Below are 19,724 nucleotides of genomic sequence, written 5' to 3'. Positions count from 1 at the left end.
AGACTCATCATTATAACAGAACCTGTACACTAGAGAGAATTTAAGGTTTTCCATAATAAATTGTCTGAAGAATTAAAGAGAACAAAGAAGTATTTTTTCCAGCAAAATATATTCTGTGTAGGAGACCGTGATAAACTATGGAAGAAGATAAATGGGGCTATTGGTGGGTGGAAAGAAACCACTGAGCAACTAGAAAAAAATCCATAGATTGACATTTGACAATTGGACAGGACATGGCAAATGCGTTTAATGTTTATTTCATGCAGAGAGGCCTTATGCAGGTATCAGAGCCACTGGAAAGTCCTTTGCCGTACGACCAAAACACAATTTTCTCACAGCCATGCAACACTGCAGATATACTGCTCTGTGCCAACTTGGGATGGAAGGTCGGAAAGTGCTGCTGTCATACTATAACGCCACGTGGTCATCCATTAAAGTCCCGAAGCAGTGGAAAACCAGCCGTTTGGTGGCCCTCCTAAAGCCAGGAAATTCGCCTTACGATATGTCATCTTACCGGCCAGTAGCTTTAGCTAGCTGTGTCGGTAAGGTGATAGAACGGATGGTGCTCACTAGATTAGAATGGTTCATGGAAAAGAATGAGCTTTATCCTGAAATGATGACCGGATTTAGACGTGGCCGGTCTGCAATAGATGGGGTCATTGATCTCGTGTCAACGATCGAACACGAAAAAAAAAAGCGACACCAACTTGTAGGAGCAGTCTTCTTAGACGTAAAAGGAGCTTATGACAATGTACTGCACGAAGCCATTCTTGATGCCCTCAGTAATTTAGACATCGGCGGCCGTCTCTACATGTGGATTGAAAATCACCTAGATGGTCGTACAGTCTTCATGTCCACGAATGATGGCGAAACGACAAGACACGCTGTGGTCCATGGAGTGCCTCAAGGAGGAGTCCTCAGCCCGACTCTTTTCGATGTTGCCCTTATTGGCCTTGCGGAAATAATTCCTGATACAGTACGCATCAGTACCTACGCAGACGACATATGCATATGGGCATCCGCAGTCATGCAACCGCAAATTCGTGCCAGATTGCAGCGAGCTGTTTCTTGAACGTCTCAGTACCTGCAGTGCCAAGGACTGGAACTGGCCCCAGACAAGTGCGCTACGATAGCGTTCACACGGAAGCTTATGTATTGGTATCCAATTATAATCAATGGAAATGTCATCCCATATGTCACCCACCACAAATACCTTGGCGTTGTCATTGACCGCGGTGTTTCATGGCCGAAACTTGTGGCGATGTTAAAGAAAAAATTAAGTGGGCTTGCTCAAGTTATTCGTTTTCTGGTCGGTATGAAGTGGGGTCCATCTGAGCATTCGCTACTCCGGCTGTACCAGGCTCTCTACGTCAAATACATTCGGTATAGCCTGCCAGTTTTATCAAGTATGAGCCCGTCATGTTTGCGTACGCTGGAATGTGCCCAGGCACAGATGCTGAAAACATGTCTCGGTGTTCCACGATGCACCTCAACCCACGGAACAATTGAGGAGGCTCGCGTCACCCCTTTACCTGTCTATCTACGATGCGAACCTCTTCAAGTATTCCTGCGACTGCTTTGCCGTCATGGATGCCATCCCTTGTCAACATTACCTGATATACGGCCGGACTCTACTTTTCAAGAGCCGTTAAATGCCAAGAATCTGCCATACCAGCATACTTTGCCCCGGCTGACCTTCCACATATGCCCCCATAGGTAATGTCCAAAATACCGGTACGTCTATCTATTCCCGGAATTTCTAAAAAATCGCGAATACCTACCGTCGGCCTCAGACATTTTACACTTGAATATATATCGAAAGAATATGACTCCTCGGTGAGCGTGTATACAGACGGATCGTTCTTGTCGTATGCGTCTGGTGCGGCTTTCGTCGTGCCTGCGCATAAAGTCATTCGACGGTTTCGTCCACATATCAAGACGAATACAACATCTGCGGAACTAGTGGCAATCAGAGAGGCCGTTCAATATATTTCGCGACAGCCTCCTCAAATATGGACAGTCTTCAGTGAAGCAAAATCGGCTCTTCAACTACTTAGAGCGGTGTTGAAAGAAAGCGCTTACAGAGTGTTGGCTCTTCAAACTGCCGAGCTCTACACTTTAGCGCAAGAAAACGGCCACCACATCACATTTCAGTGGATTCCCAGTCACTGTGGTATACAGGGCAACGAACTGGCCGACGCCGAAGCGAAGAAAGCACTCGAAGAACGAGAGTCACTGCTTTCAATTCCTTTTTCAAGAGCGGACGCCAACTGTCTCCTCTCCAGTGTCATCCGAAAATTGACAGCAAGGCACTGGGAGAATCCGGATAATCTCCACAGATGACTCCAGAGATTGGACCCTACCATGAATTTTAGGCTACCACCGAAAATTCAACGAAACTGTGCCAGTCTTCTGCACAGACTAAGGCTGGGGGTAGCGTTTACGCGCTGATACGTGCACCTCATGCGACGCACCGAGTCTCCACACTGTGAGGTGTGCAATGTGACTGAGACTATAGGTCATGTGCTTTGTGACTGCCCTAAATACGTGGAAGAGCGTGAAAGGTTGGACAACGACCTTACGCGTCGCGACAGCGCACCGTTGTCGGAGGGCGTTATTTTAGGCCCTTGGCCAGATGCACAATCGAGTTTCAAGGCCATCCAGACATTACTGAACTTTTAAAAAATTACGGGCCTGGATTGCAGACTTTGAGCATGCCAAATTGCTTGCCATATGTTCTACATCTTCCTTCTATCGTCATCGTCACCCATCATGCACCTCTATCTTCCCTCTTTCGTTCCCTCTTCCCCTTCCCCCAATGCCGAGTAGCTGGCTAGAGGAATATACCTGAGACCGACCTCTCAGCATTTCGTATCATTAAACTTCTCTCTCTCTCTCTCTTGTTAAATATTACACGACCTTCGTAACACCTCCAGTTATGACGCATAATGGCTTCCACATAATTCCAATAAAACATGTAAATCATGATAAAGTTCCTATTTCAGTCTATATTTACAATTTGTGCATTTCCACGGCAACATTTCCTTCTCGAATGAAGATTGCAGGGGCTGTAGCCTTGCATAAGGGCAATAAATTGCACATTCGAAATTACAGACCGATTTCTATTCTCCCAATGCTTTCCAAATGTTTAGAAAAACTTCTTGCAGAAGAGTTGTTCTCGTTTGCTTCGAAATACCAACTCCCCACAAAGGCTAAATACGGTTAAAAAAACTGTCAAAGGAGCCCGCGCTTTTTCACGAAAAAGAATTCATCCTCCGTAACTTTGCATTCAAACTTTTGTCCATTGGCCTATTTGTGGACCTTACCCAGACTTTCAATTTTATTAATCACGACGCATTATTTGAAAATCTTGAAAGATACGGTATAAGAGGCCTCCCACTAGACTTTTTCAAGTCCTACCTCACAAAGAGTCATCAGTTTGTGTGAATACACAAACTAAGGCTATGGCTTTCACTAGATCTATTAACACGAGGCTTACCCATTATTCCGTGAAAGTATTAGTCTTGCATATGCGCGAACAATAAAATACTTGGCAATTCATTTATCTTCAAACGTTTCACGGAATCATGACATTGAAGCGATTACTAGCAGCGCGTGTAAAACCCTTGGCTACATCAGGCGTAGCGTTTACTCGGCAAAAAAGCCCCGTAAATTATTAGCCTATGCGACACAGGTTCATTCGAAAATGGAGTACGCGTCTTTTATTTGGAATCCGCATCAGTCGTACCTCATAAACCAGCTCGAGTCAGACCAAAACACAGCAGCCCGCTTTATCAAAAAAAAATTACTCACGAACATCTAGCATCACTAACATTAAGATATCTCTAAATCTCCCCTCACTAGAAAATAGAAGGTTGATGGGACTTCTTTCCCAATTTCACAAGCTGTATCACTGCGGGTTGTCTTTCAGCGCATTCTACATGAGGCCCGCCCATCGTATCTTCCCGCGCCTTGATCATCCCTTTCAAGTGCAGCTCGTTCTTGCGCACACTAACTTCTTCACTCGCTCGCCCCTGTTCCTCGCGATATATCACTGGGATATGTTACCAAATGAAATCGTATCAGCTCTAAGTCATGATGATTTCCTAGCAAAACTAAAACACTGTTTTAACGTACTGACGTAGTATTCTCCTGATCATTAGTTATAGGAATCAATGCGGTATTGTGTGCTTTTTTCTTTTATTACTTTTTTTTTCCTCACCATATTTTGATGTTCCTTGCGCAAATGGTTTTTTCAAGGTTAGCAAAGAGTTCCTTGTACTCAATGAAATTTTTTTATGGTTGTGCTTTTCATTGCTTCATGCAGTATCTGCTGGTGTGTGTAGCTTTTTAGGAATCATTTTTCTTATATGAAGTGGCCAAGTTGCGTTGACTTTGTGTAACACTCATTTTATTTCTATAGGTATCCTCAACGTTTAGGACGTGTCGTTGTATTGCTCTTACTGTTCTTTGCCTGTTTTTCCGCTTGTGTCCTTTTTATTTTAGCATGAATTATCTGTTTAAGCGCGCATGCTCTATCTATCAATAATATATTGCAACACCCCTACGTAATGTGCGTATAGGCCTTTGGGTACCCGAATAAAAAAAAATAAACTAAAGTCACATTTGGAGGAACTAGTTTCAGGCGACCCTCAAGGGAGCATACTCGGCCCGTTGCTGTTCAACCTATACGTCAATAATGTTTGACATATCCACGAAGCGACAAAGTTCATTATGTACGCTGACGACCTTAGCATATCTATATCCCCTGTCTATCCCAACAAGTTAGTTCCCCAAGCAAATGTATTTCTTCGATAGCTGAGCACATGGTCCATGTAAAAGTTCCTTCAAGTTAATGTCACTAGAGTCGCTAACTTGTGGGGTACAAAGTCTCGTAGCTGTACAATAGGTTGGTGATGCCGTATTGGAAGACTCTGGATTAATTTCGAAACTGTGGTGTTCCTTAACACACGCGCACTGTAAAGCACGTGAGTGTTTTTTCCCCCACATTACTGTCATTGGTATCGTGCGCCAGAGGTGATCGTAATTGCCTTTATTTCTAATTTACGATATACCTAGTTGTCCTGAACTCAAGTTGTTAACAGCATTATATGTACTAAAATTGTAAAGAAGTTCCTTGTTACTGTACGGACTCGAAAAAAATTCTAATTTCACTATTTCTTTTTTAATTCGGGACATTTGATATTCGATTCGATATTTCCTGATCGTTTTTGTCAAATATTTGATGTTAGATTGAAAAATGCTGCTACAGAAACCTTTAATAAATTCATAAGTGAAATGCATGAATGTTTGAACTTCTGCACCAGTTGAGCTCGTGCTTCCAGTGCTTCATGTATATGTTGTTGGGCCATATGATTGCCGTGGCCTTCGTGTGCCGCCTCTTAAGATATTGCGGTGTGCAGGTACACGGAATGTGGTCGACGTCTGCCTCGAAGAGAGTGTGCAGTACCTCGTCTACACGGGGAGCGTGGGCGTGATTCAGGATGGAGCCACACGTGCTTACGAGGGCCTGTACGCCGAGACGAAAGCACAGGCTGAAAAGCTCGTCTGTGACGCCAGCGGGAGCTGTCTAAAAGACGGTGAGGATTAGTTTCTAAGGCAGATTGCCGCAAATACATTAAACTAGAATACATTAAAACGAGGCGCAACGATCCAGATGTACAAGCCCAGGCCGTCCAGCAGATCTCGGCGGCCCTCGAAAGGCGTCGACCGAGCGAAACCGGAGGGAAGCTGCCACCCCAAAAGAGGGGCAGGCGCGTTCGACCAAAGGGTTTAGTGCGGCCGCGGCTGAAGTAGAGGCGCCACACGCCGCGAAGACGTCGTGGCCGCGTCACGGAGACGCCTCCCTAACAGGGGAAGGCTAACCGTTCTGCAGGCATTCATAACAAAGTTGCTTCACTCACTCACTCACTCATCACTCACTCACTCACTCACTCACTCACTCACTCACTCACTCACTCACTCACTCACTCACTCACTCACTCACTCACTCACTCACTCACTCACTCACTCACTCACTCACTCACTCACTCACTCACACACACACTCACTCGATTGAGAATTCAAACGGTCGCACGATTACCTCGTGTTCATGCCTCGGCATTTCGCTCGTTGATCATATGAAATGAAGCATCACGAAGAAAGATCCGCACACGATGGTTGAAAAACCCAAAACATGGAAAACCGCCAAGCAGGAAGAAATGTGGCGAAATACATGTGTATCTGGTACAAACTCTATTACAAAGCGCATTTGCATACGGTTACAGCGTGAAGTATCACCCGCGCGAACAGTCAATTGTGCAAAGACATTTGCACACCACGTATTAGGTTTTACGTATAGTGACAAGAATGTTACCAGAAATATGCACTACTTTAACGCCCCTGACTTCAACCAGAGTGATCGCCAAAAAAATCAAAATGGACATTTTTCAAAAAGCTATTTTCCGATTTCGATATTTTTCGCAAACCACTTATGTTTAAGTGCTATTGTTATATATAACCGTGCTCTACAAAGCAACGAAAATTACTGTGAAATAATGTGAAAATTTAAGAGTTAATGCGCACCGAGTTTTATTACCCTCACTTTATTTAGTCTAGAGCAATCGAATCCTGAATTACAGGTATTTTGGTCCGTTTACTATGTTTGTGATTTTTTTCTCAAAATTCTTTCCGTAGCTAACTGCAATAAAATACAAGGTGGCGTTTCACTTGTTCTTTCTGCAGAAAAAAAAATATTGTGATCGACAAGCGTACGATTGTTTCTCTATGCGCGCTCAAAGTTCGGAAATCGCAAAACAGGCGGAAAATTGTTTTCGACGGCCGAAATTTGTGAATTTTTTTTTGTCAGGCAAACGAAATTCGATTCGCAAAACTAAGTTCAGAACCATTGTTATGCGTGTAAAAGCCTGCGCCTAAATTAAGTTTCATTAAAATTGGGAATGGTGACCTGGACCACCTGTTCGTTCCTATCTGGATTCACCTTTCCGTGCCCTCCTGTGCTGCCTCCCCGCTTTCCTCTCTTTGGCGAGCGAGATTGAGCCGCAGTCATTAGTTTTCCTTGCGCCCGGTCCTGAAATACGCAGTTGCTGCCAAAGCACAACACCACGCCCTCTCCATCCCCACGTCTTTTCGCGCGACGGAAGTGGCGCGTTTGCCCTCCGCTTTTCTCCCTCACGCGCGCCAGATTTGAGCCGCTATCGCCGGCTCCCTTCGCGTGCTTTTACTCAAACATGCAGTATAAGGCGCACGGCGAAGGTATAATCGCCCTTGGACTCTATACGGAACATAACGGCGACGCAGACGACAAATGTACGCCTAGAGTGTCCATATAATTGCTATCGCAATAAAGGAAGCCGAATAAGTAGGGTAAGGGGTGGTTATCAATGGGGAACAGCTGAGAGGGACTGGCGCTTGGGAACTGACATTCCGCAGTTGAGCCAAACTGGGAGATGACTTGCAACTAATGACTAAGGGTTTCAGCCGACAAACTGTAAGCATAGGTCTGAAGATTAGCATTCAGGAAATCATGTACCGTGGAGCCTAGCAAAAGAATCAAAAGTCATGTCTAAGAGTAGGCCTGACGATTAGTGTTTAGAAAGCAATCAATGTTCAATGTCCTAGCAAGAGAAGCAGAATTCGTGATCGGCATTCAGCCTATAGAATCTGTGTGAGGGCACGCTTATCCAGGCTGACTAATCACATGGGATTCGCATCACCAGGAAAAAATCTTCAGGTGAATAAAATAGGGTTAGATCGCTTGCAGAACACATTCTCAAAGTATGGTTGTAGGGCATGCTGAATTTTATTCTTGAAGAGAAGTGCGCAACAGTTGCATTCTGCCAGTATTGAAATGTGGGACAGAAACTCGAACAAAGAAGCTTGATAAAATAGCGACCGTACAAAGAGCAATAAAAGGAAAAAAAAAATATTGGCGTGACAACGAGAGACAGCAGGACGGCGTTCTGCGGGAGCGAGCAAACGGGCGTTGCTAATATTCTAGTTGAGAATTACAGCAAGGAGCAGAGTTTGGAGGGTCGTTTGTCAAAGCCAATAGCTGGTGGTCTACTGGAGTAACATAGCGGACACTAAGAGTATAGAAGAATAGGCGAGGATTGTAGAGGATAAAGTTTCGATGGGCCTGGATGTTATTTTGATAAATTGGCTTTTATTGTGACTGGGTAGCCTTGCAAGCACTGTGGGACGTGACACTGCTGTCCACAATGATACATGAGAGCAATATCAGGATGTGAGAACTCCAGAGAGTATATGAAGAAACAACACGAGCGAATGGATGCTGTTATAGCTAATTTCCAGGCAAATAATTGAACAGGCTGAGGCCAGGTCGCTGCAACTGGACATCAATGGGAGAGTCTTTGATTTTGCAGTTGAAATAACATTGACTAGTGACGAATTTAGGTAGCATGATCAAGACTAAGCTTTTTCTGTTTACAGGGCTGCGTCGGCTGCATACCATCGTCATCCGCCTGCCACCAATGTACGGAGAGCTAGATCATCGTTTTATTCCATCATTGGTCAAGTGGTCTAAGCTAACATTCAACATCCATTTTAGATTGGGAACAGTGTTTCCGGTAAGTGGCACGCAGTTCTTTCGTACCTGTTCACGAGTCAGTCAGCCAAGGAGGCAAACTCACTGTTTCTTTTTATTCACTGCATTCTTGCGAAAAGTACTCAAGATGCTACACTGGGAAACATTAGGCTTATAGACGTGCGGTTTCAAAAGCATTCTAATTGAGCAACGCAGGATACCACTAACAAGTTCTGAATGAGCAAATTTCTCAGAATGCCATGATGATTAGCATGAAAATGTCACTTGAGTGATTTCTCTAGTTCTGAAGACATTTTACTGTGACAGCAGCTGACACTGAGCACCGCCGTTTACTAAAGCACAAGTTCTCTTTCTCATTGCACATAATGCCGTATACGTCAGCAAGAGTGTTGTCTGCTGCGGCTTTCGAAATAGTTGCATCGGCGTGGCAGCTTTGAGAGTTCTTACGCGCAGCATCCCATTTACCAAGCAACTAGGCTTAAAGTTAAAGTGAATGACCAGCTAAAACAAAACATAAAAAGGAATAGTAGACGACGGCAGTGCACTGGACTAACAACTGTTTGGAATAATATGGAACAGGTCATCGAAAATAACCAGTCGGCCACTTTACATCTTGCCTTTAATCCGTGATCAAGGCAACAGCCTTGAAGACCAGACTAAAGCTTTTGGTCAACATTTCCAGCTAGTGTGCCGTTCAGCAAACTACTGAGAAGCATTCCACAAGCCGAATACAACAGCACAAAATAAGGCATCGAACTGCAAAGTTTTCGCAATAAATCGAATAGCCAACAATTCAGTGCTCACGAGCAAACTTCTTTGAAGGACTTTCAGCCTTCTTTGAAGGACTTTCTCTGTACACGGCCTGTTAGTCATGTACACAATGAATAAACGTCTTCACCGAGACCCACAGGTGACACTACCTTCCCTTTTCGACACCATATGAACAGGAGGATACATTACAATGTCATGGAAAGAAGCTGTTGTTGTACTTATCTTGAAACAAGCAAAAAATCCGTCCAGTGTGGCAAGATACGAATACGTATCACTAACAAGCTGCCTCTGTAAGTTATACGAGTTATTGCCAGCTATTACGTCTCCTTGAAACAAGCAATTTTCGTTGCCCATATCAATGTCATTTTATCATTGTGGACCACTTCGCATGTACTGAGGCATTTATTCGTGATGCTTTCGTTCACGAACAGTTCTTTCTATTTGCGTTAGTTCACATGGCAAACATATATCACACAAGTTAGCGTTACGGAATTTTGACAGACCTCTCGGTAATGGACATTCATGTTAACATACTTAGTGTGATCGAAAGTTACTTATGGAAACGTTCATTCCGCGTTAGAGTTGGCGATGCTCTTTCAAAGCCATTTATTCAGGAAAATGAGGTACCGTAGGGTGGCGTAATAAGTTGCACTTTTTTATAGCAATTATTTCTCTCTACATATTGATGCGTACAAATATGAACGAAACCTCTGAACTACAAAGGTTACGGCAAGACATTCGTGCTCAGTCACGGTGTAATCACGCTCTGGCTTGCTTAGTGAGCAGCTGGCGTAAGAAAAAAACATGTTCTCTGCCACCGCAGCGTTGGGCCCATACAGCACCAGTGACCGTACCACTAGCGTCTGTGTGAATGTCTGTTGGCGTGGAAGGTCAAAGTGCCGGAGAATATCTTGTGACGTCAAAAGATACTTAAGCTGTCGAAAAGAGGCGTCACACTAAGCAGTCCAATTGAAAGGCACATCCTTTCGTAGAAGAAATGTCAATGAATAAGCAACATCAGCAAACCGATGAATTACGTGGCGAAAGTAAGAACACAGTCTCAAGAAAGTACACAGCTCCTTCACACACCGTGGCGTACTTCGACAGCTTCAGTCTTCTGTGGGTTAGGTGAAATCCCACCATTACCCACAAGATCACTCAATCTAAATGCTTGTCGCTCCCCGAAATGACACTTCTTTGAGTTCAGAATTAGTCCAGCATTCTTGATACTGCGCACAGCTGGTCGCCCGGACTGAGATGACTGTCGGCAGCCGCAGGACCGTGTGATGGAGCGTGGTGCACCACATGAATAACACAGACGGGAAGACGGAGATCGATGCACGCTGATCTTCGAAGTAGAAAGAAATAGGGAGAATAACCGATACCTGTGTTCGTACTATAACCACATGAGGGTCATCGGTATTGGTGGGTTGAATGAGAGCAGGGTTGGTAGTGGAACCTCGCCGACAATGGTACCATTGCACGTGGAAATTCCGCGTAGTTGCCGACGTCCGCGGCATACACTGACGGCCAGGTAGGGTAGGTCATAAGAATGCGTCATCCTGCGACGAACGTGGTGTCGAAGAAGTAACTTCGCGTCGGAACAGCTCTTCGCAAACGATTTGGCGTATCGTTGATGCCTGTTTCGTCGACAAGCTTACGTCAACGCTCGCCATCATCATTACGTTGGCCAACCGACCGAACGTGGTCGTTATTCGGCGCACCTTCAATGTTTCGATGGAGCGGCAATGTCGTATGACGTCAGAAACCGAGTTCAAATTATCTTTGCCGATGAGGAAACTATAAACGGCCTCAGCGATTCCCTTGAGTGGATGACCAACATTTTGTTCTGCTGACATACGTGGGTTCACCTGCTCGCACAACCTCAGGATCTCCTCATTATAGGTGGTGGAAGGCACGCCATCAAGTTGAGCCCTTTAGGTAATGGTCAGCTCGGCACACATTTTCTTGGCAGTGGTGTCACCGAAACAGCTTTTCATTTTCTCAACGAAAGTGTCACTCTCGTGCCAAGCGGACGCGGTATAAGTTAAAGAGGACACTAAACTCTTAAGCTGCGCCTTCGAGTCCCATCTATTGCTCTTGCTCATCATTTCGTAGTGTGTCAGCCATTCTACGACGTCTCCCCCAGCTTTTCGTCCGTGGGAAACAGGCTTCCTATGCAGCTGGTAAGGACCTGGAGGTGAGGATGTCGAAGCGCCTGCGTTGGTGGACATGTGGGGTGGCGATGGCGAACTGCCGCCAAGGCGATGGCTATGGCCAAGACTTGGATGGAAAGGTTCCTTACGCGGTACCAGCACCTGCAGCAGAACTGTTACAAGGCAGGAGGCGTTTATTCAAAAGGCTGGGGGCTAAAGCACTGGATGGGCGAGGCAACCAGAACGAAAGCAAGGTGCACCTCTTGGATTGCTCCTTCACTTCTTCGAGTGTGCAAACATGCCGCTAGAAGATATTCCGCCAAGCATGTTTAATTCTACATACGTTGACGACATACCGACACAAGTTAAATCCTGTAACCTCGCAATCTGCGGGGGACAGGTTGAATTTTGGCTTAACGAAGCGTCAATATGGGCAATAGAGAATGAACTCAAGTTAAAATCCCTGAAATGCTCAAAGCTCGTGCGTCTTCTTCTCAAGAAAGAGAGGCTTGCTCCCAAATCCCGAAATTGAGCTACATGAACCGCGATTGCCAGTGCACAGACAACACAAATATTTACGCAACATTTTAAACAAAAGGCTGAGCTTCATTTCACACCTAAAGTACTACAAGTAAAAAAAGCATAAAACAATGAACGTTCTGAAAATGCTGTCCCACGCAGCACGGGGTAGTGAAACAGAGGTGACTCATGAATCTATACAAACATCAGAAATAATGCTATGTTTCGGTGCATCAGTTATAGGTGTCAGCCACAGGTACGTATTTGATGCAGTTTGCAGTTAGGTACAATCAACTAAACGAATAACTCTTTGAATGTTCTTTCGTAATGGGTTCGTTTTTGTATCTTTTCACCTCTCTTTAATTGAATATGTAACACTTCAAAAGGTTAAGTAAATGTTTCAGCGCACAATTCTTGGCTAATCCCCCAGTGTGGGTATGAGCCACAAGATGAGGCCATCATCATAATCTTTACAAGCGACTAATATTCACGCACTTAGACTACGGGTCCCTAGTGTATTAGTATGCTACTCCTAGCGTCCTAAAGAGCGTCGACCCTGTTCGCCATTTAGGTATGCAACTGACAACCAGTTGCTTCAAGACAAGCCCCATAGAATGCATCTTACAGAATCAAATGGGTGGCCAGCCCATCTGCAGAGGTCGCACTCCAGTTTCTTGTACTGTTAGAACGTACACTTAAAGGATGGGCACCCGTCCTATACAACCTTAAGCAATATGGTTAGTGCCGCCCCCTTTCATAACCGACCTGCAGTAAGAGTGCCCTTTTTACGGCGCGTACTGCGTCTAAGAAAACACATTGAGGAAATGGGTGCTCCAACGAAGCTGTTTACCACCGTGGAAATGACAGCTCGTTGACATATCATTTGTTGACGTGACAAAACACACTCCAGACATGCACATAAAAATGCACTTTCTAGCACTTCAGTCGAAGTACAACTGCCGTGAAGTTTACATACATGCATCAGTCAGATGCCTCTCCCGCAGGGACCACCTTTTTTAGAATTCGACGTCCTGCAGCCCGAAACCAGTATTTTCACGGGAGAAGTGTATGGAGCACTGTCAGCTGTTAAACATATAAGGATAGCAATGTTCCAAAAAGCCAATATATTCACAGATTTCTCAAAAGTCGTGAAAGCATTAAAAAATTAAATTATAGGGCATTACGTGTCAAACCGCGATCTGGTTACGAGCCACGCCGTAGTGGGAAATCCCGAAAATTTTGACCACTTAGGATTATTTACATTACATTACATTACATTATGGCTTTTACGTGCCAAAACCACTTTCTGATTATGAGTCACGCCGTAGTGGAGGACTCCGGAAAGTTAGACCACCTGGGTTTCTTTAACGTGCACCTTAATCTAAGTACATGGGTCTTCTTGCATTTCGCCCCCATCTAAATGCGGCCACCGTGTCCGGGATGTGAAAGCTTTCAAATCGTTATAAACATTGAGTCACTTAAGCATACGCCAGAGAGAGTGAAGGCGAAAGCCTACGCGCTTAAGAGACTTACAATAAATTATCTAATATTCTCGTTCGAATGCATTGTTACTTCAAATTAGTTGTGTTATCTCACAAAAGGACGTGGGTACGAGTGCCTTAATTGACGCCATCTTAATTATCTGTGCCTCAATTAACTTCGCCCTAATTAGCACCAGATATCGTGGGTTAGACTCCCACCAAAAGTCGTGGGTTCAAGTGCCTTAATTAACTATACATAAATTAACTGTGCCTAATTAACTTCGCCTCAACACCGAAGGTCGTGTGCTGGACTTCCGCATGAGTTCGAGGGTTCGAATTCCACCGAAGGTCATGGGTTCGAGTGCCTATATTAACTCTTTCTTAATTACCTTTGAATTTTTTTGACATGAAGAGTGACATCGTAGCAAGCTGTGGAAGAAGACGATGACGAACGCACGAGCGCGTGTCTGCGCGAGGCAAGCTCACATGCGTTTTTGAGACCACCGAGGGTATGAGCCATTTAAGGTTATCGTTTAGAACTTAGAAACCTTGTAATCAATGAACTCTAGTCACGGCTTTACCGAACAATTTGTATTATGCTGGGTGCATGGTGATAGGTTTAACGAGTGTAACGTGCTTGAAGATGAAATGCTGACCCCCATTACAATGACACCTACCAATACGTCCATAGGGGTTCCTGCCACAAACCTCAAAGAATTCATATGGAAAAAACTGAAGAACTATTGGCAACGCTAGTGGGCTCATCATACATTAAATGGACACTTCGTAATTAGGCCACCTTTAGAGAATTGGCTATTATTAACAAAGTCACGAGGATGCAATGTGTTCTTCCACCGACTGAGAATAGGGCACACATCTGGCACGCATTCATACCATTTGACTGACGCTGAGCTTCCTGTCTGCGGCAGATCTGGTGACAGGCTGACCATACATCACTTCTTGCAAATACCTAGAGGCCCCTGCCATTATATAAACTTTGGCCACTGCATCGGGGTATGCGGCGGGTAGGAGTGACGACGACAGCACAACGAACCAGACTACGATAGGCAAGCAGGATCAAAATGTCTGAAGTAGGCAAAGAATGCTAATCGCAATAAAAGCACTTTCCTCCAGTTTACAAACTATTCCCTTACATCCGGCATTGTTACTTGGCGCAGTACCATTCTTTTAGTCCAAAGCAGTGCTGAAGTTACTAGATGACGTTGTGTTGCATGTTCTTCGCCCAAGAGATTCGTAGGACACGCTCTGTGTAGTGTATATTCCTGCAATAGCAGCGTTTTGTAGAGCACATGCCTCCATGACCCTTGTGCTACGGTTGTGCTAGTAGCAGCGACGTGTTTTACTGTATTATCCTTTTGCAGAGTATATTTTATAGTCATAGCCCCCATCACGAGCCACTGGCATTAGTTTGTTATTTGTATATTTCGCGCATATTACAATGACTGTCTTTAGGCCTCTGTACAACTACCATAGAACAAACACTTATCATTTACCGCACCATTGACTTCGTCATACCGTTTTGTGGCGTTCTTTGGCTATCCGGGCCTCTTGCGACAAAAAAAACCATGCATAATGATCATCATAAATAGCGCACTGCCTCGCGTGTCCAGGGCAGCAATGTTTCGCGCTTTTTCGGTGGTCGGATCTACGATCCGCCAACGCTATCGATTGGATGAGCCGGCTGGGAAAAATGGACGGTAAGAGTGGCGTAAAATTGATCAAATTGCATTATTGAAAAATTAAATGATTCGATTTTACGTGCCAAAACCACGATCTGATTATGAAGCATGTCGTAGTGGGGGACTCCAGAAATTCGGACTACCTGGGGTTTTTAACGTGCACCTAAATATAAGTACACGGCTGTTTTCGCATTTCGCCTCCATTGAAATATGGCCTCCGTGACCGGGATTCAATCCTGTGACTTCGTGCTTAGCAGCCCGACACCATAACCAATGGTTGAACATCTTGAAGGGGCAGCGCAAAAAAACGACGACAGAAGGCAGGAACACACAGGACAGCGCTGTCCTGTGTGTTCCTGCCTTCTGTCGTCGTTTTTTTTTTGCGCTGCCCCTTCAAGATGTTCAACCAGTACCAACTCGCCCAAATGTCGATCCTTCTACCATAACCAATAAGCAACCACGGCGGGTGGAAAACGTCGAGACAGAATCGCAGTCCATTCTCTAGCAAGGTGTCTTGGTGGGCTAGTTGAGATGCAGACATGATGGAAGGCAATGCAAAAAAAAAAATGGAAAAAGGGGCCGATAGTAGCGCACTGTACTACCGCCCTTTTTCGTCTAATTTCTTGCGCTAATTTACAGCATGTCACAGCGCGCTACTGAACATTTTCGCAGGAGTATGGCTTGAGTCCAGTAGCGGCTGTGGGCGTTGTTTTAAAGCAGAACATTCCACAGTTATCTCCCCAGTGTTTGCTGTGCTGTGGAGCTTGACGGGACGGAAAGTTTCAACGAAGTATTTGTCGGAAGCTGATGGTCAAATGAAATATAACGCGTCCGATAATGGCAGTTGTGCCGAGGTATCAAGGCCTAGGTCTCGTCGTAGCCCATTGCTTTACCCACTATGGATTGATGTGACACGCGTGAAAAAGCTTCCTTGCCTTGTGAAAGGAAGGTTGGACGGGAAATTAAGACGATTGGTACGAGCGTCACATTTCCTTTTTACTTTCACCGCAATGTGTCGCTGAGCAGTTTTTTCATAAAGTATTTTTCTTTAATGCGGAAAAATTTAGTAAAATTTTTGTTGATTTGCACAGTCACGTCTCGATGTGCCATATGTATAAGCTGTCGCGACAAGAAAGCTCAGAACGCCGGAATTTGACATCCGCCCTTTTCTCTTATTCTGCAGATGATCTACGCGGGCAACGCGGCCTCCGTCCACGTTCACGCACTGGAAGCTATGTTTGAGGACTCGACGCTTTCCGGCCGCTGCATCGCGGCGGTCGATGACACGCCCGTCGACAGCGTCGCCTCTCTGTCACCCCTGCTCGCGGGACACGGCATACATGTCTCCACGCGACCAGTGCCCTATCTGTTGGCCATAGCTTTCGCTGTGTGCACCACAGGCATCGCCAGAGTGCTCGCGCCGCTCTTCCCAGGCATCCGCGCAGCCATGTTGCCGAAGCCGGCAGATGTCCGATACATGTACAGAGGGACCTTCTTCGACCGGTCTGAGGCCAAGAAGGTACTCGCTTGGAGACCTAAGTATCCGCCGCAGGAGGCTGTCCAAATGTCGCGCTCATTCTATGATGCGCTGTGACGATGGTGTGAACAGATAAAGTGCGGTCGCCGAGATTGGGCACTGGTCGTAATTTCGCGGGCCGTTCATGTCACCCGCCGAAAGCGGGCCTAAGAAGCGCACCTTACCGATGCTCATCGCTGGAGGATGCTATTGACACTGCGAGGGAGCCAATAGGGCACAAGCTGGTGGACGACGCTAGCGGCCCCTGAATTCTATGGCGGTTCCATGGATATCAAAAGAATGTATCCAAGTGATGGTTAATGTTGTGTCATAACTTATACCTTAAATTTAGGGAATATAGGTGACAGCTGCTATTAGGGAAGTTATTACTGGATATCAAGTTGCTTAAGTTCGAAATTCTCAAGGCAGTCTAAGAATCGTCAAAATTGCAGCGGGAGTTCCGCACGTCAGATGATGCTGGGTGCTCCGATTTGAATTCCTGAAGCGTACTTTCCTCCACTTGTCGTGTTTTTCACGCAGGGCGTAATCAAGAAAGTAAAAAAAAAGACAGCGAGAATTTAGAAGACCTCTAGAATCCACGCGAGAGTAAGCTTACATAAGTGAAGAGGATATATTTAAAGGTATACTCTTCTCACAATACTTGCCAAGTCCGCCATCTTGATTATGGCGCAATTCCGAGGCTGCCTGTACGTCATAAGGCTCGGCGATCACCGCCGTGCAGCTATTCAATACTCTAAAATATGGCCTTCATCGCCCAGCGAACGATTATTAGAGAACTTTACTGTGCTACCACGAATGAACGAAGCGACGCCATTCCGTTTTTGCACCTATGCATCTATGTCCAGGCGGCATTCACACGAGGTGTACTGCATTAAAACCGAAACTTATACATAGCCTCTTTTACCGGTGGCATGCGCTTTGGACTTCAGCCAGGTGTCCTGAAAGAATGCTTATTTGCTGTAGAATTTTTGAGTTAAGAACTGGCTGGAATATTACTACAATGCTTAAGACTTGTGCGCCTGGAAGAGAAGGCGTCAGATGAGAAAAATCGAAGCCCCTGTCGTGCAGTTCTGTTCATCGAAGTTGACAATAAAGCTCCATGCACGTAGCATGCAGGGTTGCCAATGGCTTCCAATTTAGCGGTACAGCCTTGCCTTTTGAGTAAATGTGCCGCGTTCTGACTTGTCTGTGTCGGGACGCCCAAATGTTTGAATCACTGAGTGTGTCCGCCGATAGACACCAGCTTCTCTCCCCCCTCCGCTCTCACCCCCTCCCGTCTCGTCCCAACTTCTGCTTGAGTATTGGCAACCCAAACAAAAAATGACAACTGTGGTTGCTCTGTTCGCTTCGTGTTCTAGCTTCGAGCGTGTGAATTGTAATTGTGTGACCTTTCTTGACCTTTGCACATCAGTAACGTCATATCATCTGCAAATAAAACACTTGGATTTTTGCGACGTCATCTACATAACGCACCTAAAACGTAAAATTGTTAGCTTATAGAACTCTCGTGCGAACAAAATTGCAATATGCTTCTCCAATTTGGAAGCCGCAACAAGCTAATATTCAAGACACCCTTGAGTCACTTCAGAACCATGCTACTAGATTCATTCATCGATCATATTCTTATGATGTGAGCGTGTCATCAGTAAAAGGAGAATCTAATTTACCCCTTCTCTCATGTTGCCGCCATATCGCCAGTCTTTATTCTATAAACGTTTTCATAGCTCGATGGGTATTTCGCCATACATTGTTCCCCCAACACGCATATCTAATCGCACTGGTCATCCTCTTCATGTCACGCGCCCACGTACACGCACCGTTACCTTTTCTACGTCATTTTTTACTCGTACAGCTGCTGTCTGGAATGGCCTTCCGGGTGACATCGCTGCCATCCCTTGTCCATCCACCTTCATAGAAAGCGTCACCAATCACCTTTCACCCTAGATTAACACATGGTTTCTGCTTATCTTTGTGTAACCCACCCCTTATGTAATACCCCATCGCGGGGTATTTAACGAATAAAAATTAAATGAAATAAAGTGTGGATCAGGGCTTGACAGGGATGCCAGTGAAAAAGGAAGTCAAGTTGCAATAGCTGTACAGCAATGGGCAATGCAATCGTAGAGGCGGCAGGCCTCAGTGTTGAGCAGGTTAGGGAAGATGTTATTTGCCCTAACTTTATGCAAAATATCTTGGTGGCTAGTACGCCAGAAAGGAGTAACGCTGAATGATATGTGATACTCAGGTCAATCAGAGTGGCAGACAAGGATTTTGAATTCAGTGCATACGAGACGGCCCCACACACTACGTTTAAGGGGGTCATTCGCAATGTAGACGTTATGGATGGCCCCGCGACACTTGAGCGGAACATTGTTAACTATCGCAATCCGCAGGCTATGGCGGTCAAACGAATCAAAAACACAGGATCAGTTATCATTGTTTTCGACGGGTCAAAAGTGCCTAATTTCGTCAGATATGGGCCAACTCTGGTCCGGTGCTTCCTGTATCGAAAGCAGATGGATGTATGTTAGGTGTGTGGCAAGCTTGGGCATCGGGCGGATGCGTGGCTCGGAACCCTGAAGAGGATTACAACTGTGTGCCTTGTTGCAAGCTTTGTGGCGGACGACACCTGACCGCGGATAAACAATGCGGAGAAGGATACCAGCTTCCCTACGTCGTGCGTGTTCGACGACAGGAGAGAGCCAGGGCGGAGCTAACGTCGGAACAGGAGGCAGCCGAGATGGTGCAGCTGGTGAGCGCCCGCCAACGCTCTAAGGGACGCTCGCGCTCAAGGAGCCACTCCAGGTCGAGGCAGCGGCCATCGTCTGGGACTCCAACGACCAGGAGCTGATCTGTTTCTAGGGAGGCGCGGGTACGCTTTCCTGCAGCTGGTGGAGGCGGCGGCGCAGCTGGAAGCCAGACCACGTGGGCTGACAAGGACAAGGGCGGCATCAGCGCCGGCCGAGCGCGCGA

At 45.7% G+C, this 19,724-nt stretch overlaps 1 protein-coding gene across 1 annotated transcript in view; it reads left to right on the top strand.

The window, feature by feature from the left end:
• Nucleotides 1-16,929, top strand: part of LOC142574387 (sterol-4-alpha-carboxylate 3-dehydrogenase, decarboxylating-like) — a 37,292-nt gene extending 20,363 nt beyond the window's left edge. Inside the window, exons 2-4 of the mRNA XM_075683482.1 lie at nt 5,424-5,600; nt 8,473-8,609; nt 16,398-16,929. Of these exons, the coding sequence (XP_075539597.1) occupies nt 5,424-5,600; nt 8,473-8,609; nt 16,398-16,808 (725 nt within the window). The 3' untranslated portion in view covers nt 16,809-16,929. The remainder of the gene's footprint in view (nt 1-5,423; nt 5,601-8,472; nt 8,610-16,397) is intronic.
• Nucleotides 16,930-19,724: the final 2,795 nt, after the last annotated feature.

Source organism: Dermacentor variabilis, chromosome 3 (assembly GCF_050947875.1).
Source record: "Dermacentor variabilis isolate Ectoservices chromosome 3, ASM5094787v1, whole genome shotgun sequence".
NCBI lineage: Eukaryota > Metazoa > Arthropoda > Arachnida > Ixodida > Ixodidae > Dermacentor > Dermacentor variabilis.
The sequence above is the reverse complement of the archived record's forward strand: the minus strand, read 5'-3'. Positions and strand labels throughout refer to the sequence as shown.